The 22,031-nt window shown below is 59.9% G+C and overlaps 6 protein-coding genes across 6 annotated transcripts in view; all 6 read left to right on the forward strand.

The window, feature by feature from the left end:
• Nucleotides 1-82, forward strand: part of LMXM_11_1170 (putative eukaryotic release factor 3) — a gene marked incomplete at both ends in the record, with an annotated part of 2,304 nt that extends 2,222 nt beyond the window's left edge. Inside the window, one exon of the mRNA XM_003873034.1 lies at nucleotides 1-82. This exon is cut by the window's left edge and continues 2,222 nt beyond it. Coding sequence (XP_003873083.1) covers nucleotides 1-82 — 82 coding nt within the window.
• A 1,902-nt stretch (nucleotides 83-1,984) lies between these two features.
• Nucleotides 1,985-3,322, forward strand: LMXM_11_1180 (conserved hypothetical protein; the record flags this gene model as incomplete). Its single annotated transcript, XM_003873035.1, has 1 exon — nucleotides 1,985-3,322. One exon carries the CDS (start codon nucleotides 1,985-1,987, stop codon nucleotides 3,320-3,322), a length of 1,338 nt encoding a protein of 445 aa, XP_003873084.1.
• Nucleotides 3,323-5,176: 1,854 nt separating this feature from the next.
• On the forward strand, nucleotides 5,177-5,569 carry LMXM_11_1190 (putative 40S ribosomal protein S15A; the record flags this gene model as incomplete). Its single annotated transcript, XM_003873036.1, has 1 exon — nucleotides 5,177-5,569. The coding sequence occupies one exon, from the start codon at nucleotides 5,177-5,179 to the stop codon at nucleotides 5,567-5,569; it is 393 nt and encodes a 130-aa protein (XP_003873085.1).
• A 1,504-nt stretch (nucleotides 5,570-7,073) lies between these two features.
• Nucleotides 7,074-9,152, forward strand: LMXM_11_1200 (conserved hypothetical protein; the record flags this gene model as incomplete). The annotated part of the gene is made up of 1 exon (XM_003873037.1): nucleotides 7,074-9,152. One exon carries the CDS (start codon nucleotides 7,074-7,076, stop codon nucleotides 9,150-9,152), a length of 2,079 nt encoding a protein of 692 aa, XP_003873086.1.
• A 1,360-nt stretch (nucleotides 9,153-10,512) lies between these two features.
• Nucleotides 10,513-11,064, forward strand: LMXM_11_1210 (Cyclin A/CDK2-associated protein; the record flags this gene model as incomplete). Its single annotated transcript, XM_003873038.1, has 1 exon — nucleotides 10,513-11,064. The coding sequence occupies one exon, from the start codon at nucleotides 10,513-10,515 to the stop codon at nucleotides 11,062-11,064; it is 552 nt and encodes a 183-aa protein (XP_003873087.1).
• A 5,906-nt stretch (nucleotides 11,065-16,970) lies between these two features.
• On the forward strand, nucleotides 16,971-22,030 carry LMXM_11_1220 (putative ATP-binding cassette protein subfamily A, member 2; the record flags this gene model as incomplete). The annotated part of the gene is made up of 1 exon (XM_003873039.1): nucleotides 16,971-22,030. A coding segment is annotated over one exon (5,060 nt), but the record flags the coding sequence as incomplete, so codon positions are not given.
• Between the last annotated feature and the right edge of the window lies 1 nt (nucleotide 22,031).

Here is a 22,031-nt window from a genome sequence, read left to right on the forward strand (position 1 = left end):
CGATGGCCGCACCATCGCGATCGGCGTTGTCATGCGCCTCTACGAGTCCACGCACGAGTCTCTCGCAAAGGCTGGCCAGTAGACGTATAAATTGTCAATCTGTAGCAGGCGACAGGGCATGGCAGTCCCCGGTGGGAGGGGGCCAGCGGAAGAGGCCCATGATCGAGACCGATGCACCTGCGAGCGCGGGAGCGAGCGGCAGTGTCAATCGTGATGGTGACGAACTCTGAAAGGAGATGGTGCCTGCACGCGCCGCGCAAGGGAGATGGAAGTTGTTGGAGCGGGTGCACTCTCCGTTCATCTCCCGCCATCCCCTCGATACCGTGCCTTTCTTGGGCGGCATGGACACACATCTCCGTGGGTGGGGCTGGTCTACGATTGTTGACCTTCCCTCTTCATTCTGCCGCTTGCGTTGCTGTTGGTCGTACCTCGCGAAGTGCGCCCCCGCCGCCGCCTCTCCTTGGGCGGGTGCTTGAAAGGCGTGTGTTGGCGCACTGCCGCCGTGATGTTTGAATCCAGAATACCACGGGAGTTGCGAAGAAACGGACCACGTGGAAGCGCGGGTAGAAACCCCCCTCTCCCCTCCCTTCCCACCACCGGCACCACCACCACGGCAACAAACCTACCAACAACAGCATAAAAGCGGACGTACGAGTCTGCTGCGAGTGCGCACACACCCATACACGCACGCTTCAGCACATGGCAACACTAGTGCCTCCGCTCGGGTGATGTCACGGGGTGCATGGGAGATGTTGAGCTACCGATAAGGCGATGGCGGGTCTCTGGAAGGATGTGCGTGTCTGCGACTGTGTGCTCATGTGTGCTCTAAGGTGTAACGTCTTTAGTTTTTATTTTCGGATCCTTCTCTCTATCTCTCTAACTCACTCTCTTTCTCAGTGTCGTGTCGATGGTGTCGGCGGTGATTCGGATTTGATGGACAGATGCGAGCGTCCCTCCTCTTCCTCCTCCTCGTTGGTGTCACTTCACGTCCTCGGCAGCACGCTTGGACGAGGCGGCGCACGTGCGTCTGTGTCGCGGTGTCCCTCATGTTTCTTCTTCATGTGCATTCTCTAAGATGAGGCCAGAGTGCTCTTTGGCACATTGCTTAACACGCGGAAAGAAAAACAAAAACGGAACGGAAACGCAAACCGACGAGCTTGGAGGGATGGCGATGACGGCTATATCGCCGCAAAGGCATTGACAGTCGGTAAGACGGGAGGGTGGCTGGCCAGGTCATGGGCGAGGGCGGTTTCCTTCGCGCCGTTTGTTGCTGCCACCCCCCTCCCTCCCTCTCTTTCGTCTTGACTACTCCTATACAATGCACGGCTGTCGAAGCCAGTCGCGAAATGCGTGGGCGTGTGTGCGCAACGGAGGGAGGCGGTTCAATGATGGCGGTGGTTAGGCAACTCGTGGTGCGTGGCCGGCACTGCGCGTGTGCTCGGTCCTAAGCGTTCTTTTCAATGGTCGCTGCCTCTCTGTCTCTGTCTCTATCTCCTCCTCCTCCGCTTCTACCTTCGCTGTGGCTGCGGATGCGTGCGTGCGTACGTGTGCGTCAGCGTGCAGGAAAACGAGAACGCGCTTGAGGACAAAGGCACTAACCGGAAACGCCTTCCCAGCTGTGACCGAACACCAAGCGAAAGGCGAAAACGGGGTGATCGTGAGCAGCTGAGGCGTAACGAAGTCGCCACAAGCAGGGTGCAGACGTGTGCGCACCGGTGTTTCTGCTTCCGGCTTGCTGCTGCTGCTGCGAGCATACCTACCCAAAACGCAAACATAAGACACACAGACAGACAGGCGTGTGTGTGTGTGTCTGTGCCCGTCGCGTTGCGCTGGCGTGCAAGCTGTTCACATGTATGTGTGTACGTGTGGTAGTCTGCACGAGCTTCCGCACACTTGAAGGGCATTCGCTTTATTTCTCTGCCTCCCTCGACACACCACGAGGGACGGGCAGTTTTAACCTTTTTGGTTCTCGGGTTTCTCCTTGATGCTTCTCGGCTCGCGTCTTGCTCGTGCGCCGGCGGCCGTCTCGGCCACCACATTCTTGCACTCCTGTCCTCCAGCCACGCCGGCGTGCCGGCTGCCCTCCACGCATCATAACCACGCACCAACCTTTTCGTCGCTCTTCTCGTCCATCGCGTGCGGCCATGGCGTCCGTAGCGGCCGCTGCAGTAGCGGAATGGTGGTGGCACTCCACGTGCAGCAGCGTGGCATTAGCTGGAACCCACTCAAGTGGGGACGCACGGACGTGGGGCGGTCGACGAACCCTCAGCTGGAGGAGGAACTGCCGGAGATCTTCGCCGCTCAGCCGACAGAGGTGGACGACTACATTTGCCCAGATAAGAGTCTGTTCGAGCGTCTGGAAGACTTCTGGGACTGGGCCGTGAGCTTCCTGCAGCCTGTGGAGAAGCAGGTGGAGATCATGCGCAGCCTGCGCCACGATGGGTTCATGTCGTTCGACCTCGGTGGTTGGGGCCACGTCTTCTTCTTCTACGGCCTGTGCATGCGTCTGCTGACGCTGATCCCGTCCCTCTACAGCCACCGCAACTCGCTGCGCATGGCCCACATTGGCCCACAGATATCGGAGATCACCAACAATCAGAACAAGGCCAAGAACGATCGCACCTTATCGTCGGCGGAAAAGCGTGTCATCAAGGACGGCTACAACCGCATGAAGTACGCGCTGTGCAAGAAGCACAAGTGCTCGCAGTGGAAGAGCTTCCTGACAACGTTCACCATGCCCATCACCATGTCCGCTTTTCTCTCCATTCGTCGCCTGGCGATGTACGAGACGGATCTCGAGATGGCGCCGTTCCTATGGGTGAAGGACTTGACGATGCCGGACCCGACCTACGCGCTGCCGGCCATCTGCGCCGGCATGTTCCTGCTCAACTTCGAGATGAACCAGCGCATGCAGCGTGGCGGTCGCAGCGCCAGCGGTTTGTACGTGCGCTGGGCCGTGCGTGCGTCGTCTTTAGTGGGCATCTACTTTTTCGCTGGGCAGCCATCAGCCATGTTCGCCTACTGGATCGGGCTGTCAACGGCTGGCCTGCTGCAGCCGATCCTCCTGCGCTGGCAGCCCTTCCGTGATTTCTTCCAGTTCCCAGATCCTCCCCAGGCTGCCAAGTCGAACATCATCTCCGAAATTAAGGGGCCGTCGCTGTATGAGCGCCTCTTCGCAACTCAGGAGGAGAAGACTCGATTGGAGGCGCAGCGCAAGGCAGAACGCATCAAGAACAGCGCCGCACGCATCGAGACGGTGGACAACTACGAGGTGGTCTTTGACGACGACGTGAAGGAAAAGCCGTTGGGGAATCGAAGATGATGCGCGAGACCTTGTCGTGTGTGAGTGCAAGAAAGCAGGAGCAGGGGGTGAGAGGCTGGTGGGCACGCATCACCTTGCCCGCAAGACGGCGCACACACACACGTGAGCGCTCACGGACACGCCGCTTTTCGTTGTCTGCGCTGCTCTTCTCTCACTCGCATCGCCCACGTCTTCTCTGTTCGTGTGTGCACGGCTGCAGGCACGTGACTCGCCTGGTTACCACAACTCGTGGCAACGCGGGTGCTAAGGATCGAGGTAATGCACACGCGAGGACTCACCCACTGACTCCCATTTGGAGAGCCAGCGTGTCCAGAGGACGAGGCCCGCCGCGAGAGAGAGAGGCGGTCAGCTCAGTTTGAATCGCTGCCCTTCATCTGTTTGCGGGAGCGAGGATCTAGGTCCCAGGGCACTCTGTCCGTTCGGCCTGCCTGCCTGCCTGTCCTAGGGCCATACTCCGCACCCCTTTCGGGTACTCGGCCTTGTCGGCCGACACTCGCGCACGAGCTCCCTCCTCTCCATGACCATCGTTGCTGCACCTCCCCACCCCCCTCACCTCTTCCCTCTGCAAGCGGGCACACACCCAAAATAAAAATGCGAGTGATCGTCTCCAGGTTCAGACAAGTCGCTCAGAGGTGCGGGGCGCTGTGCACGATGCGTGTGGGTTTGCTCGTCAGAAGACGCACCCGAAAGCAACACAAACAAAAGCTTTCTCTGCAGGCAGTGGCCAACTCTCCGGTGATACGACGGCGGGCCACATTGACTCCCTCTTATACCTCCTCGAGACCAAGGAGACATCAGGTCTGCCAAGCGGGCAGATGCACCAACCGCGACGGCGGCCGCGTGGTGACGCCGCTGAAGCTGTGGTCCTCTGCTGCATCCTACTGCATTTCCTGGAGGCTGGGGAATAAAGGAGCTGATGCGAACCTAGTCCACGCCCCGCCCCCGTCGCGGCCGTGCACGGTCTTCACGCTTTGATGAAAAGGCAAAAAGTGACAGTGATGGATCGACGACCCGGTTTTCAGTGGCCCAGAAGGCAAACCTAGACGCTAGCCCTGTTAGCGGTCGCGGTGATGACCGTCTGTGCGCACACTGTCGCTCGCTCTGCTTCGATTGAGTGCACTTTCCGCACCGCGTTGCGGAAGAGGAGGAATTGCATCGTACGCGCCAGCACACACATTTCGTTGCTCTCGATGCAGTCGCGGTGCATGCTGTCTATCCTCCCCCCTTCTCTGGCCGACGCGTAGTGCAGTCGTGATGGACACAGCGTGCAAAAGAAAAGCAAACAAAATGGGCGGCGATGGGCGTCGACGCGGATGGAGGTGTTCTTTTGTTTTGATGCTCAGGGCTGTGCGTCTCTGTCACGGTGTCGTCGTTGGAGGGATCAGCTCTACCGAGAATCCCTGGCCGAAATTGTAAGAAAGGGAAAGAGCGGGCACTACACCACCGCTTTTCCGCGTCTCATGAAGGGGCCTTATCCAGCTCCGTCTCTCTGTCTGTGTGCCTTTTCTCTCGCTCTCTCTCGGGCAGCTGCGAATACTCTGCCTGCGCCCACATGACAGATGCGGGTTCCGTCGCACTCCACAAGCCCACGCATCATGCGCGCATCCCTTCTCTCCATCTTCTTGCCCTCCTCCTCCTTCTTTTTCTTCCGTCTTTTCGGCTTTTTCACTTTTGTTGGCGTTGCTGGCTTGGCGCACCGCTGAACACCGCGACCCGACAACACTCTTCCTTCCCCACCCATACCTGTTGTGATGTTCGCCCTCTCCCGAACTTCCTCCTCCCTTCCTCCCGGTCTGTCTCTCTGTACGGCACACAGCACCGCTCCGCTGCATTCGCGTTCTTGTACGGGCTAAGATGACGATGATGAGCGTTCTCGCGAACGCGCTTCGCACGATTGCGAGCGCGGAGCGCCGTGGCAAGCGCCAGGTGCTCATCCGCCCCTCCTCCAAGGTGGTGGTGAAGTTCCTGCAGGTGATGCAGAAGCACGGCTACATTGGCGAGTTCGAGATCATCGATGACCATCGCGCTGGCAAGATCGTCGTGAACCTGAACGGCCGCCTGAACAAGTGCGGCGCCATCTGCCCGCGCTTCGACTGCGCCACCACCGACTACGAGAAGTGGATGAAGAACATCCTGCCCTCCCGTCAGTTCGGCTTTGTGGTGCTGACGACCTCGCTCGGCATCATGGACCACGAGGAGGCCCGCTCCCGTAACACTGGTGGTAAGGTGCTCGGCTTCTTCTACTAAGCAGCGTTCGGGTGCCGCATCGTCGCCGTCGCTGCGTAGCCAAGAAACCCAGCAAGCGGCCAACGCCACACGTTCGTTGACTTTCCTCTGACAGAGTGGGATGCGCGCACCTCCCACGTGCACGTACGGTGTGCCCTCTCGTCCTCTCTCGGCGGAGTAGCTCTCCGTGCGTGTATGCGTCCCTGGGTGGAGGCGCGCGCAACGGTGCCAGACGTCGCGGTGCTGCACGGCGGGCTGTTTTTTTTTCAGTGATTTCGTTTATTTTGTGGTCTCAGCGCGGCAACGAGACGAGAGCGATGGAGGCGGGCGGACAGGATTGCGCCGGGGAGGTGCAGAGGGTGGGTGGGTGGGGGGGGAGGCTCCCCCTGCCTCGTCCGTCTCTCCCAGCCTTTCCGCATATGTGTGCCCCGGTTATCAGCTCGCCCTTCCTCTGTCTCTCCGTCTGGCTGTCTTACTCGGTGCCTCAATGTACCTACGCGAATAACGTGCAGCAAAGACAATCCGAGAGCTGTGTTATTTCCGCATACGCCGTGCGCCAATGGCACGAAACGAGAGTGCGGGGCGGCACCCGTTGGCACCCAAAGAGATGTGATGATGTGTGGGTATTTCTGGTGGTGGTGGTGCTGCTGCTGCTGCGAGGGCAAGGGAGAGAGTGACGCGGAACCCAACCAGCCGCAAAGGAAGAGGTGACGCTTGGGAACCAGCTGAGATACTCTCTCTTTCTATCGGTTAGCTTCATCCAGTGCAGGTGCGCGAACAGCGGTGTTCGCGGGAGAGGCGGCAGAACAGCGCTGCCCATCAGTGCACGGGATGCGTCCTCTCTTCCTCATGTCCTACAGGCGGAAAAAGACGGGGAGCCCCTCCCTTTCATTCCCTCTCTTCATGACGCCCGCACACATCCTCGTCGGCCATGTCTATACTTTAGCTCTCCTTGCTCCCCTCTCCACTGTACGTCTCTCCTTGCGGTGTGTGTGTCTGTTATCACCATCACCTCCTTTGCCATCCCCACAACGGATGCTCGCTGCTGTTCTCCGGCACTTCACGTGCGATGTGGCGGCACACACCCATATATGTTGACATCACACTCGTGTCGAATACTGCCTTGCCGCCATGGATAATGTCCAGTGCTGTTTGCCGACTCAGCACTGTACTGGTTTTCTTTTTCACCACTCACGCCTTTACCCCCGCCGCTCCCGCCTCTGCGTGCGCGTCTTGTGCTGCGATCCCCCTTCTCCTCCTCCTTCTCCCGCTCACGCCCCTTGTTGTCTTTCGTCTATCTCAGTACGCGTGTGTGTGTGTGCCGGCATACACAGTCGAGGCACCTCCTCTCGTTTTTCTTTTTTGGCGCCCATCACAGCTTCCTACCGCGAGTAGCGCGCACGCGTCCATCTATGTGCGTGCGCCAGCGTGCCAGTCAAAGAGCACGCGCTTCACGTCCCCTCTCCAAACCACACACGCACACGTACCGGTGTGCGAGGGCGTACCTTGTTTCGTTTTTGCAGCCATGGCGATGGTGCAGGTGGAGTTTCTGGCGCAGCGCCTCATGTTGACGCTGGCGGAGGAGAACAAAACATCGGAGCGGACCTTCTCCAGGGGCGTTGACATGAGGTGGGTGCACCACAAGGCGCTAATATACGCCGCCGTCGTCTTTTCCGTCATCTGCTGCGTCGTTTCGTTCAGCGACCTGCGCGAGCACCTTTCGCGGTTTGACTACCCAAAGTTGCAGGTCTTAGAGATGCGTATCATCATGATGATCCCGATCTACGCCTTCTTCTCCGCCCTGTCGCTGCTCTTCCATAAGTGGCGCTTCTTCTTCGAGACGGTGCGCGACACGTACGAGAGCTTCGTCCTTTACATCTTCTTCATGCTCATGGTGTCGTACTGCGGCGGCGAGGGACAGCTGCTGCGGTCTCTCAAGACGAAGCGTTACAAGGGCATGCACCCGTTCCCGATGTGCTACCTGCCATCCTTCCCGCTCGACACAGACTTTTACTTGCGCTGCAAGCGCTGGGTGCTGCAGTGTGCGCTGATGAAGCCTCTCGTCTCCTTCATTGCCATGATCTGCCACCCCCTCGGCATCTACAAAGAGGGCAGCTTTAGGCTCAACAATGTGTACACGTACACCTCCATCGTCATGAACATCAGCCTCACGATGGCGCTATACTACCTCGTGCTGTTCGAGATCGAGTGCAAGAAGGAGATGTACTACGCCAAGACGTTCTTGAAGTTCCTCTGCATCAAGTCCATCATTTTCTTCAGCTACTGGCAGACCGTCTTTGTGAATCTCGCCTCATTAGCCGGCGTCATCTACCTTGGAGCGCATGAGGAGGAGATCGAGGCCACGAGCGCCGTTATTCAGGATCTACTCATGTGCTTTGAGCTGCTGCCGGTAGCCTTCTTGCACCGTGCTGCCTTTGGCCGCAGAAAGCTGGACGATGAGATGGCCTGTGTCCCTGTGTACATGAAGGACAACAACACCGGCGACCTACGCTCCAACGTGGACACGGCGCTCAACGTGAACGACATCATCGACGACACTTTTGGAACTATCTTCTTCCGCAAAGGCAAGCTGATTGACCAGGAGAATGTCGGCGAGAGCGACGAGGACGGGATAACCTACGGTGAAGGAGCTGGCAAAAAGGACGGCAGCGGTGAGGGCGCCTCGCGGGGTCCGAGTGCCGGTGCGGGATTCAAGGGTGCCGACGATAGAATGGCCTTCATGGGCAACGCGGACGCCCTCGCGCGCGACCCTACACTGGAGGAGCTCGTTCGCCACGCCATCGTGACCGACTACGGCATCCGCGTGGACGGCGTGCTCCACTACGACGTGGACAGCGATCGCGAGGAGCGAAATCAAGACATGAACTTCGCTGACACGGACGTCATCCTCCGCCGGTCCAAGCACGAGGTGGCGACGCAGGACGTGCGGGTCGACACAGACCTTCTCCGCTCGCACCAGGTGCCCCCGGGCGGGGCAACTCCGCAGATTTACTGCGTCGTGTGCGGCCGTTTCGATCGCGATATGGTGCGCCGGCGCAACGGGTACAAGTGCAAGGAGTGCGTCGGCTCAAAGAGTCAGTCCCTGCTGCGCCGCCGCCAGCAGGAGGTGATGGCGGACGACGAGGCTGGGCCGGGATACACAGATGTTGTGGCGACGGCGATGGATGCAACAGCAGACTTTTCCAGTGATGTCGTCGACAACCAGCGGCAGCTCTCGCCCGCTGTTGCGTCATCCATGTCGCGCCATGGCGCGACGGTCGTAAGCGATGATGACGAGGGTGCATCCTACGTGCAGCCAATGCCTACAGAGGCGAATGCGGACCTCGTCAGTGTGGCGCGTCTGCCTCAGGACACCACCGTGTCGGCACTCCCCGGCGCTGCCGCTCTGGTGGAGGGCTTTGCCAGCCTTCAGCAGGTTCTGCGTCTCACCTTCCAAGGCGATGATACGAAGTCCACCGCGTTTCGGACCTCGGCCGCGCCTCCGTCGCAGGCGGGAGTTCCACCGGCCGCCGCGTCGAGGGGACCGCCTGCCGCAATGATGGCATCGTCCCCAGCCGGACCGGGCAACTTCAATGTGGATTAGGCGCGTGTGGTGTTCCAATACGCACCAAGGCGCACGTTGGCGGCAGGGACATCAACATCACCTTGCAACAGGGGGGGGGCCCTTGTGCACACGTATACGTACGCGTGCGTTCGGTTCGGTGTTGCCGATCGTTCCGGGTCGGCTACCGGTCTTCGAACTCTTCTACCGTCGATCCGTCCCCTTGGGTGCGTCTCTGTGTTTCCGACTCTGCAGATGGGAGACGCTGATGTCGGCTTCGCTTATGGACGGCTCCGCTCGCGTTTTTCCTTTGACCTCTTCCGCCTCCGCGGTGTGGTCCATCGCTGGTGTGCTGGATGGAAAACAGCGAGCATGGCTTGCAGGACAGGACGAGAAGCACCACAGGAAGGGGAAGCGAGCAGGCAAAGGAGCGTCATCCGGAGAAACAGCTGAGCGCAGGCGCGTTGAGATGACGGCGCAGTGCTTGGGAGTGACCGTGGAAAGGCCGCGGCGGTTGCAGGCATCCACGGGTACGTGTCTTGTCCGAGAAGCCTCGGGCAAAACGCACGTCGATGACTGACAATGGCTTTGTTTGAGGTGTTACGGCACTGTCGCGCTCTTGCACGCTCTTGGCACGTAGACGAGGGTGCTACCCTTCCTCAACCGCCCTCTTCATGTCCTCCTCCTCATGATTGGTCGAACTCGTCATGGCCGGCTCTTCTTCCTCAGCGGAAGCGCAGCATGCAGGAGCCCGCGCTCTCCACTCACAGTGGTCGCACTTCCGTACTTCGCTTCTCCGATCTGCTCATTACCTTGTCCCCCCTTTTCCCTTCGAAAAATGAAACTTCTGCGGACGTGCACGCACAACGTACGTACGGACGTCACTTCCCCCCCTCCCCTCCCCTCACTCACTCACCACACCACTCACCCCCCTCCCGCAGCTCGCCTTCCTCGGCTCATACGAAACTCTCTCAAATATCTTCCTTATATCTTCGCTTCCCTGTGCGATTTTAGCTGTTTTTCTTTGCTTTGGTTTTGTGCTGTCTGTGTGCGTGTGCGTGTGCGTGTGCGTCCCACACGGGGGAGCCGAACAGAGGACACGGCGAGCAGCGGCAGGAGCTGCTGAGCCCCGTTCGCACACAGGCAAACGACGGGAAGGGTGCAGTGTGTGCCGGTGCGCGGGTGTGAGCAGCGTTGACCGAGGGAAAAGCGCGTGGTGCGAACCGAAAACGCATGCCACGTACAACACGCCAGCGTTCCGCGTCCTTTTTTTTAGTTCTCCCTGTCTCCCTCCCTCGCTCGCTTTCTCGTTCTCATCTTTTCTGTTGACACTTTTGGACGCTCAAGCTCGTTCCAGCGCACTCCCTCTGCCTCTCTCGCGTCGTGCCACGCACGCTGCAGGATGCCGGTGGAAATTGCGAACAGCGACGATGTGGACTTCTCGCAGTACTGCGTACTGCAGAGCAATGACCATCCACCTGTAGAGTTCAAGGTGTCGCTCGAGTCGGCCAAGATGTCGGGGCTGCTCAGGGACATGCTGGAAGATCAGGAGGGCAACGAGGCGATCATCCCCATTCCGAACGTGTCAGGGCAGACGCTCCGGCTCGTGCTAGAGTACATGGAGTATCACTGCGGCAACCCAGCGCAGCCCATTGAGAAGCCACTGAAGACGACGATTGAGTCACTTGTGTGCGAGTGGGACAGCAACTTCCTCTTCAACCAGCTCCTCAAGAACCACGACGAGAAGCAGCACGAGGTGCTCATCGACGTCATCATGGCGGCGAACTTTCTGAACGTGCGCGACTTGCTTGATTTGACGTGCGCCTGCGTTGCGAGCATGATACGTGGCAAGACGGCGGAGCAGATACGCGAGCTGTTCAACATCGAGAATGATTTCACCCCAGAGGAGGAAGAGAAGATTCGTGAGGAGAACCGCTGGTGCGAGGAGTCCTAGAATCGTCAAGTGAGGCTGATCGCGTAACGTGCTGGGCCTGCATGCACTTGGGTGTCTCCGTGCGTATGTGTGCCCGCTCTTTCCGTTGCCTCCGCCTGCTCTCTCTCTCTCGCCTCTTCCTTCCACACCAGCTGTACAGTAGTGCCTGCTCCCGTCAACCCTCCCCATCCCCTTCTTCCCGTGTCGATGTGACACCAGTGAAGTGCTGGTGTGTGTGTGTGTGCGTATGTGAGCTCTTCTTGTCACTGTTTTGCATGACTTCCACCGAGGGCATGGCCCGAGAGAGAGAGGGGGGGCCGGGCCCACCGACACCCACACACCACACACCACCACCACTACTGACATTGTGCACGTGCTCGCACACACAAAGAGAGGAGGAGAGGCACGATAAGTAAGCGGACTCCGTTGTTGCGTCTGACTCATGCGTGCTTGTGGTGTGTGTGTGTGTGTACTGGTCGAAGGACTTGGCTGTTGGTGGGGTGTCACTCCCCGGTGTGATGCATGGTCGTAACACTCACATAGAGGGACATCAAGCGGGGCCCGAAAGGCTGGACCAATACGAAGGAGACGGAGGCGTTTCCTTTTCGCGTTGGGAGGGGATGTGTGGAGTGAGGGAGACGTGCGGTGTGCTCGCTGATGTGCAGCTCATCACCTCTCTCGGCCTGAAGATGTTTTATGCTTGCCTCACCGCACCCCAGCCCAGCCGCCTCTTCCTTGGATGCATCCCTCCCGTTCCTCGTTGCCGTTCCCCCTCTGATGGACTGATTTCTGGCCTCTTTGCCGCATGCGTCGTCGTCCTGCGCTTGGGTGTACGTGTGCGCTTGTGTGGGGTCCGTCTGGCTGGGTCGCTGCCTGAGTTTTGCTTCAGCGCTTGCGAGCGTGAGTGGGGTGATGACGACTCGGTGTTTTGTTTACCGTCCTCGGCCATCTCTCTCCCCTTCTCTTGCGCGTGTGAGTGCCTGTGTGTGTGCGTGTGTGTCGGCGTTTTCTTTTATTTTCGAATTTTGTTTACTTCGTCCTTTGTTCTCCTCCCCTTTTTCCTTCTCTCAGTCTTGCGCGGTGGCGGTACTGGGTGGTGTTGTGGTGGAGTGGCACTGTCTGCTTGCTGCTGTGGCTGTCGTCGGGTGTCGTGGCCCAGGGAGGTGCGTGCAGATGCGGATCCGGAGAGGCATGTAGGCGAGTAGCACTGCACGCGCTTTTCTTGTGGTGGTCGTGGTGTGCGCCAACATGTTCGGCAGTGCCATTGGCTGAGTGTCCTCTTCCTCCCTCTCCCTCTCTGTTGCTTTTCTCCTCACGAGTGGGGTCGGGGGAGGGGGGAAGGGGAAGAGTTGCCGTCCGCAACGGCCGTCGGGTAACATGTTGCCATGCCATTGCGCACGGAACACACACACACACACACACACACACACACACACACATGCATGCATGCATGAAGACACAGCGACCCGCTTCCCTCTTTGTGTCGCAGAGGACGGCGAGGGAGGCCGGTAATGCGCGCTGAGGGAATATCTTTCGCCGCTAGCGATGATAGCGGCAGTGCCGCAACAAGCACTGTTTTTTCCTGAAGTGCTCTCTTCGACTCGTGCGACTCGCGTCGGCCCCCCGTGCGAAGCCCTCTTCTTCCTCAACCTCGTATATCTATATGTATATATATGCCTATATATAGATGTGTGTGTGTGTGTGTGTGTGTGTGAGTGCGCGCATGGACAGGGTCTGCCACGCGCTCCGTCTTCCTATGTTACAGTCGTTCTGGCTGTCGCCGTTGCCGTGATGCTCTCTCAACCCTTCCCGATCACTGCCTCTCGCATGCCTTGAATGGGCTGCGCCGGAGGCGACGGCTCGACCTTCAGAGGAGGGGCGGAGGACTTGCCCTTCGAGTCGTGGCGCTGTGCGGATCAGGGGAAGCCCCCTCAGAACGGGTCTTGACAGAGCATGGGACGCGCACTTCACTGCACCAAACGCGGACGCACAGGTGCGCGTACGGGTGATGAGCGATGAGGGCAAGGGTGCCCAAGGCAAAGAGGAGGAGAGGGCACCGAGGGGTCTGCGGGGATCCGGAAACGCGACTGAGCGGCCGGCGCGTCGCACACACGAGCAGGCACGCAGGCGCGCGGCCACACGCGGACACCCACGTGCGACATGCGCACATGCGTGTAGACGGGCCGAGACGAGTTTTTCATCCTTTGTCTTCCGTCTTTTCGTGTCTTCAACGCGTGTTTTCTCCGGATCAGTAAACGCCAATGCGCCAGCACAGCACACCGAAGAACGAAGTAGGAGCGCGGGTGGGAGGGCGAGCGAGGCAACGCTCCCCCCAACCCTCCCACCTCCTTCCTCCACCTCCTGCTTCCACGGGGAGACGGAGGATCGCGTCTTGCCTTCTTGCTCTTCTCTTGACGGGGCAGCTCATCTTCATGGGAATACGTGTGCGTGGACATCTTTTCACCTCTCGCTTCCTCTTCGCGGCTCGGTGCAGCGCGCTCTGTGGAGGAGGAGGAGGAGGATGGGGGGCAGGGAAGGGTTGATGGCGGGAGAGGTGGGCGCGGGCACCGCCCGTTGCGTGCACCCCCCCACCGCCCCAAACTGCCTACGTCCCCTTTGCGTCTGCCGCGAGCATATGCTGGTGCCTGCAGCCCCGTCTTTCCTTCTCGACAGCACGGCCACCTTTCTTGCTACACCCTTTCTTCCTCCCCAACTCTTTCTCTACTGCCTGCCCACTGACATCCCGCCTTCTGCTACCTGGCTCCGCGCGCCGGGTTCGCGACTCTCCCCCGGTGGCGCATCACACGTCCCTCGCCTCCTCCTCCATCGTGTTCTCGCACACCACCGACGCCCACGCTTGGCATTCTCACGGCGTTATTGGTGCAGCACACACACAGCCTCTTGAGGGAACACATCGTCGTGCGTCCGCTCCGGACTGGCTCTCTCCCTTCTCCTCCGCCTTCATGTGTTAGTAGGCACTTGGTATCTCACCACCCACTCGATCGCGTTGGAAGGTAGCACAGCGGTAAACAGAGCTCACGGCTGTCCACGGTGGTTGCCGTCGTGCACACGCACAGCAAATCGGTTTGCCTCACTCGTGTCGCCGCTGCCGCCTCCTCCCTCTCCCTCTCTCTCTCCACGGTGCCCCGCAGCCCTCTCCGTCTGGTAATCCTCGCGCCGCTGCTTTTCTTTTTCTTTATATTCTCCGCTCGTGCCTCAACTAAACCACTTTCACAGTTGCGGGGGTGCTAGCGGGTGCCACCACCGTCCCCGTTTCTCGGGGAGAGACTCTGTGAAGCACGCTCCACCCTTGCTCATCTCTTTATTTTTCCTTTTGTTTGCTGTGCCCTGTAAGCACGATAACGTGTTTCTCCGATAACCCCTCCACGAGGCGTTGGCGCCTGTGCGCTGCTGCTGTCGGTTACATCCTTTCTATATTTGGGGCATCCCTTTTTTTTTCGCGTCCGTCGAGTGCACGCCTGTCGACTCGGTCGGCGCGAGGAGGGGGTCTGCCGTTGCTTGTGTCTTGTGCTGCTCTTCTTCTTCGCCGTTGTCCCCCTCCCCAAAGGAAACATTATCTACGTTGCTTTTCGTGTTTTCTCGCTCTCGTTTCTCCATCCGCGTCTGCTCGCGACACGGCGGTGTTGGCTGTTGTCGGCCTGTCGAACGCGGTGCAACCAAGACATTCCCCCCACTCCACGCGGTGCTTGTCTGCGCTGACCACTCACTCTTGCCGGCCCTCTCGTCTCTTTGCCCGGATTTTGATTGGCTGCTTGTGGTGTGTGAACGAGCGGTTTTGCGACGGCGCGCGTGTTTCGCTCTTTGGCCCCCCTTTTTCGGCTCTTCTCGTGAGTGTGTGGCTGTGACGTTCCGTGTGCGCGTGAGTCCCCTCCCGCCCTCTTCCCTTCAGTCTGTGGCGCGGCGAAGAACGCAACTTCAACGTGCGATACCGCTCCATCCAGAGGCGCGAAGGGAGCGGAGTGGCACAGCGGAGGCCAGCGCGCGCACGGACGGTCAGCGCTGCTACCACCCACTGCGGACGCGCCCACTGGCTCGCCTGCGTGCAGAACTACCCTAGAGCGTCGTCACCTGCGGAGACACAGCCTTTTTCTCCCTATCAGGATAGCGGCTGGCGGTGCAACATCGCTTGTGACGCAGAGCGAGCGGATCCATACGCCTCCTCGTGTAGTTCAAGCGCGATCAGGATCTTTTTCTGTACCGGGCGAGTGTGTGCTCGTCGGCAGAGTTGTAGCCGTATAAGCTGTCGGCATACTTCCCGGCACTCACCGGGAGACGTGCAGGGCGCGTTGAGCGACGGCGCCAAAGAGAACGAGGCACGCAGCAGGCTCAGGCAGAGGCTGGGCGCTGTAACGGTGACGCATCCGCCGAACGGGGAGCGAGAGAAGGGGAGGCAGTGCATCGACGCGAGAGGGACTACACATCTGCAATCGGCGGCACGTCAAGGAGGTGGAGGTGGTTACTGCCAAGCCCTCGCAACTCCCTCCCCCATTCCCCCAGACGCAGCGGCGCCGATACGCTATAGTGTGCAGTGCAGGGAGCAAAGGCAGCTTGGCGTGTGCTCTTCTGTTGCGGCACTCGTGCTGCCGTCTTTGCTGCCGCACCCCCGCCACCCCGCTCTCTCTATCCCTTGCCATCCACCTGTATCTGCCCATCTCGCACACGTTTTTAGGGTGCGCTCTCGGGTCAGTCCTTGCAATCGGTTGTTGTTGCAACAGTGCAGGGCGCCCCATATATATATTTATCGTTTATTTAGCCTCTCCGGCTGTCCGTGATCGACACAGATCGGCGCCTGTGCCTTTCCTGGGAGGCGTCCCCTCCCTTCCCCAGCGTGTGCCTCCGTGTTTGCTTGCTTCCGTGACTCCTTCGCTTCTCCCTTGTGCTCTGTGTGCTCCTCTTCAAGTGGCGTGCTCTGCCTTTGGTCGCGGTTGCTGTCTCGATTTTTATGTTTTCCTTTCTAGCGTGAGGGACCGTTCTTATATTCCCGCCTCCCCTCTGCCTCTGAGCTCCGTGCGTGCGTGCGTCTGTCCTTCTCTGTGTGTGTGCTGTGTCGTGCAAGGCGGTGAGCGCTTTCCCCCCGGAGGCGTAGACGGTACTGCCGACCGCTTTCGTTGCCCTTGTGGTCCAGCTGCGTTCTTGTGGCTTTTTGTGCTCCTGCTTCTCCTGGCTCTGCGTTGACACCTTGCACACACGCACAGACGCGCCCGCTGCATCACGTGCTCCTCCTTGTGCCCGCCCCCGCCTCTCCTTCCTCCGCCCTCTTCTGTCTGTGTCTGTGTGTGTGTGTGTGTCTGTGTGACCGTCGATTCTCTTTCCTTCTCTCGCGTCTTCCGTTGACCGCGGATATTTTCTGCGCTTTTGCCGCTCCCTCTTTCTCTGGATATTTCGTGTGGCGCGTACACGCCTGGCGGCACCCCGTTCTCTTCTCTGCTATCCCCACGCTTGCCTCCGTTGTGTGGCGTGCCGACTTCAGCGCTTCTTCAGCGTTCGAACCTCCGCCACATCGCCGCCGTCCCCCCCCCTCCCCCCCACCGGCCCTCGGCCCTCTCACGCAACTCTCCCTGTGTGCGTCGTGTGTGCCGTGCACGCACAGTCTTCCTCTCCCTCTTCGGATTTGTGCTAGTTGGCTTATTGGGGGCGTTGTGCGCGCTGCCCTTTCCTGCCCTTTCCTGCTGTTCCTCCCCTGGTGCGGCTCGGCAGTGTGCCGCTAGGAACGGGCTGAGCTGTACGCGGTAGTGTGTGTGTGTGTGTGTGTGTGATCAGTGCAGCACGTCGGCACGCGCTCGTAGCGTGCCAGGGAGAGAGCCGAAAGGCGCGCAGGCGGACGGTAAAAGCCGTCGGTGACCAGAACCCTCGCGCGTGGCGCAGTGGCAAAGCACGCCACCTCGTGCGAGGTGCAGCTGGAGGTGATGGGCACCGGAGACAAGAAGACGCATGGCGACAGCGCCGCCTCAGTGACGTCGACCTCGCCTTCTCCGATGAGTACTCGTGAGACGGTGCTGCTCGATGGCGCGGACAACTCGCAGGGCAACTGTGCGGTGCAGCAGCCCCAGGAGGACACGTTTCTGAGGCTGCTCAATAATGGAGGGGCCCAGAGCGGATTGACCAGCGATGCGCAGCGCAACCCGAGAGGCGATGAGGTCGAACTGAAGGACCTGAACGAGGTCGACAGGAGCGGCGTCGGCGTCGGAGATGATCCGCACATAGGCAGTTTCTCACGAAGCTCCGGCAATGCCCTAGATGACGGCAAATACAGGTACGATGTCTACGCGCCCGCTGGCGAGGGGGAGCGCCGCTCGGAAACGTCCACCTCACTGCGAAGTGACTGCAGCAGCTTCTGCTTTCAGCTTGGTGTAACGGTGAAACGGATGCTCATCCTGCAGTCCCGCAACCCCTTGTCGTGGGCGTGCGAGCTCATCACGCCGATTTTCTTTCTTGTCGGCTCCATCATCGTGTGGGCCGTCATCACGAAGACCTTCGTCCCTGCCTCTGACTACTTCAGCGTGGCGGGATTGTCGACGACGAATAGGGTGATGATGCGGGCGGCGAGCATGATGTGCTACAACGCGACGCTCTCCGGCGGTGCCCCGTTCGGGGGCTTACTAGAGTGTCGCGAGTTCCTTGAGATATTTTCTCCGGTGAGGCTGTTGTGCGCTGAGAACAACCTCGCCGGCCCACCGGTTGGCCTCTGCGTGTCGGAGGACTTTGCTCGGAGCTCGTATGGAACGATGCGCCGCTACGTGACACATAACACGACCCGTGTGCCGGCCCTGGACGAGATGATCGCGCTGCAGTGGGCATGGCGCCTCCTGTACCACTGGAGTGGTGTCTCGGTGGACCGTTTCCAGACGGTGGACTCCGCCATGCTATCCTCCGGCACCCTCTACTTTGCGCCGCAGTCCTCTGAGACGGATGGGCTCGTCGAGTCCTTCCGCAGGACCTCCGTTTTTTTCCCGTACGTCTACGGTGGCACCTTCGCGACAGTGGCGGAGGCGGAGGCGAGGGTGCAGAACCGCACCTGGCGCGACCCGCCCATCTGGGGCATCGTTGAAGTGAGCAACTTGACGGCGGACAACTTCAACGTGGCCATTCGCCTGAACTCCACGGCGCTGCCACCAACGAAATGGATATTGGCACGCTACTACGTTGGTGGCGTGGCGATGCAGGGGCCGGCCATGTACATCCTCTCCGGCTTCACAACGCTGCAGCAGGCGGTGTACAACTTCTTCCTGGGAGATGTGGTCCGTACGGCAAGCACGCCGCAAATGGTGGTGCTGATGCTTCCCGCGCCGACACGCGGCTACGAGGATGATCCGTTTGTCGCTTACGGCGGGCGGTTTGTGCCCCTTATCCTCGTGCTCGGCTTCCTGTACCCGGTGTCGCAGCTGACAAAGCGTATTGTGCTGGAGAAGGAGCTGCGCTTGCGGGAGGCGATGCTGATCATGGGGCTGTCTGAGGTGGTCATGTACACGGCGTGGTTCTTGATCTACGTGGTGCAGTACGCGGCCGTCTCGCTCATCATGGCGATTCTGCTGCGGGCAGCGTACTTGGCGAAGTCGAACTTCGGCATTGTCTTTTTCCTGCTCTTCGTTTTCTCACTTTCCATCATCACGTTGTCGGGGCTCATGGCGGTGTTCTTCAACAGGGCGCGCCTGTCGGCGATCCTGGCGCCGCTGATTTACTTCGCCTTGGCGGCCCCGCTCTTTACGGTGCAGAACTTGCAGGGCCCCGCGCTGATTGGCCTCTCTTTTCTCTCGCCATCCGGCCTCGCTGTCGGCGTTACGATCCTCTTCTCGCACGAGCTGAGCGGCGGCATGGCGGGCTCCGACTTGACCTACTTCCGCGACTCGCCGAAAATGCTTACGGTGATGATCATCTTGTTTGTGGACTTCCTCATCTACTTGGCGCTGATGCTGTACCTGGACGCGGTCATGCCGAAGCAGTGGGGTACGCGCAAGCACCCGCTCTTCTTCATCGAGCCGGTGCGGTGGTGCTGCGGGTCGAGGGCGCGCGCGCTGGATGGCGGTGCCGACGGGCGCGCCGAGGATGGTGTGTTCGAGGAGATTGCAGAAGGCGGCGCCGACTACGCGGTTTGCATCAACGGGCTGCGCAAGGAGTACTCGCGCGGCGGCAAGACGTTCGTTGCGGTGAACAACCTGTACTGGGGGATGCACGAGGGCGAGATCTCTGTGCTGCTGGGGCACAACGGCGCCGGCAAGACGACGTTGCTGAACATGATGACGGGGATGGTGGAGCCGGACGCGGGCGACTGCTACGTCTACGGCTACTCTGTCCGAAACGAGCTAGAGAGGGTGCGGCAGCAGATCGGGTACTGCCCGCAGCACAACATCCTGTGGCCGAACATGACGTGCTACGAGCACCTTTGGTACTACGCTGCGTTGAAGGGCTTGCGGGGTGCTGCCCAGGAGGAGGCGATCTCGCGCATGCTCGCCGGCGTCGGCCTGCAGGATAAGCGCGATTACTGCTCAAAGATGCTGTCGGGTGGGCAGAAGCGGAAGCTGTCGGTTGCGGTTGCGTTTGTTGGCGGCAGCCGTCTTGTGTTCCTCGACGAGCCGACTGCCGGGATGGATGTTGGCGCGCGGCGACACACGTGGACCCTGCTGCGTGCCATGGCCAAGTACCACACCATCCTTCTGACCACGCACTTCATGGACGAGGCGGATCTGCTGGGCGATTCCGTTGCCATCATGAGCCAGGGCCGCCTGCAGTGCGCGGGCAGCAACATGTTCCTGAAGGCCAGGCTCGGGGTTGGCTACGTGCTCACCCTCTCCGTCGTTGCCCATGTTGATCGGATGACCATTGCCGGCATGGTGAGGGAGCACGTGCCGTCAGCGACGCGGCTCGGGTCCGGCGCGGGGGAGATGGCCTTCCGGCTTCCCATGAAGACCAAGGCAGCGTTCCCCACCCTGCTCGCCGAGATCGAGAGCCGCGGCTCGCAGCTTGGCGTCAACGCCTACAGTGTCTCTGCCACGACGCTGGAGGAGATTTTCATTCAAATTGCGCAGCAGGAGGAGGCCAAGGAGGAGATGGAGCGGAAGCGGGAGCGTTTGACGGCGCCGTTCGCCGGGGAGACACGGGTGTGTGACTCGGCGTCTGTGGGCCCCTTTGAAAGCCACATGAGCGCGCTGGGCGACATCGGCACTGTGGATGCTGGCTACCAGGGACCACCGCGGCCGTCGGATGTGTGGAATGTCGGCCTCATTGCGAATGAGCTCAGTGTCCTGCACAGCCAGTTCAAGGCAATGCTGTGGAAGCGGCTCTGGAACGCCTTGCGCGACCGCCGGACGCAATTCTTCCAGATTGTGTGCCCGATGCTCTGTGTGCTGCTCGCAATGCTGCTCATGCTCATCAAGTTATTCCGGTACCCAGCCATCACGCTCTCCAGCGACCTATACGGCACAACGGTCGAGATCGACGTGGCTGGATGCGGGTCGGGGATGAACTTGAGCATACCGTTCTCGTCGAAAGCCGTTACGGTGCAGCCGCCATCCGCGACGTCCACGGCGACGCTTTCCTCCTACATGCTGGAAACGTACAACACTCACGTCGCGGAGCGGTACACCGGCATGGTGTGCTTCGAAGCGGTGAAGTTTCCGATGACGTTCAGGACGTTTAATAGGTCAGTGTCGTCCGTGATCTACAACACCTCGGGCCTGCACTCCAACGTGATTGGGCTCTACAATCTCTACAACGGCTACTACATGGCGCACCGCGGCAATAACGCCAGTGTGATGACCACCGTCGTCCAAGCGATTCCCAAGACGAAGACCGAGGTCGAAGTCCAGGACTCCATCTACGCCCTTATCATCTCCATCGTCATCATGATCCCGTTCACGTTCATTCCGTCCACGTTCGTGTCGTGGATTGTCAAGGAGCGGGAGTGCAAGGCGCGACATCTGCAGAACGTGTCGGGGCTCTACTTCTCCGTCTACTGGATCACAAACTTCTTGTTTGACATCTGCTGCTACGTGGTCACGATGCTCCTCATCCTCATCGTCTTCGCTATCTTCAGCCGCGATGAGTACATTGGCGAGAGGGCTGTCGGTGCCACCATCGTGCTGTTCCTCCTCTACGGCCTCTCCGGCGTGGCCATGGCGTACGCTGTGAGCTTCCTGTTCAAGGAGCACTCCACAGCTCAGAACGTCGTCATGCTCGCCAACTTTATCACCGGCTTCCTGCTGGTTATCTGCGTCTCGATGCTGTCTGTGTTCGAGTCGACAAAGAAGGTGGCTAAAGTCCTACCGTGGATCTTCCGCATTGTGCCGAGCTTCTGCGTCGGCGAAGGCATCGGCAACCTCGCGGCACTGAAGTTAGAGGAGCCGTTCGGTACAACAAAGACACCGTGGTCCATGTCCGTGGTAGGCTGGCCGTGCGTGTACATGGCGGTCGGGTTGCCTTTGTACGTCTTTGTCACCCTCTTCTTAGATCACCCCGGACGGCGGCAGCGGACGCAGCGGCTCTTCTACAACTCCAACGCGGAGCCGGAGGTTGTCCAGAACGAAGACGAGGACGTCGCGGCCGAGCGCAGAAGCGTGCTCGAGAGTGAGGCGCGGCAGAGAGACCTCGTACGCGTCGAGAACCTGAGCAAGGTGTACTCAAATGGCAAGGTGGCGGTGCGCAACATCACCTTCGGCGTCCGCCCCGGCGAGGTCTTCGGCTTCCTCGGCACGAACGGTGCTGGTAAGACGACGACGATTTCGATACTTTGCCAGGAGATTCACCCGACAGCTGGCCGCGCGTCCATCTGCGGCAACGACATCGTGATGGAGAGCCGAGAAGCGCTGCGGTGCATCGGGTACTGCCCGCAGTTCGACGCATGCCTGGACCTGCTGACGGTGGAAGAGCACCTGGAGCTGTACGCGGGCGTGCGGGCCATCTCGTACAACTGTCGCAAGCGCGTGGTGGAGGGGCTACTGGCCTTGTGCGAGCTGACGAACTACAAGCAGATG

The sequence above is a fragment of the Leishmania mexicana genome, chromosome 11 (genome assembly GCF_000234665.1).
Source record: "Leishmania mexicana MHOM/GT/2001/U1103 complete genome, chromosome 11".
NCBI lineage: Eukaryota > Euglenozoa > Kinetoplastea > Trypanosomatida > Trypanosomatidae > Leishmania > Leishmania mexicana.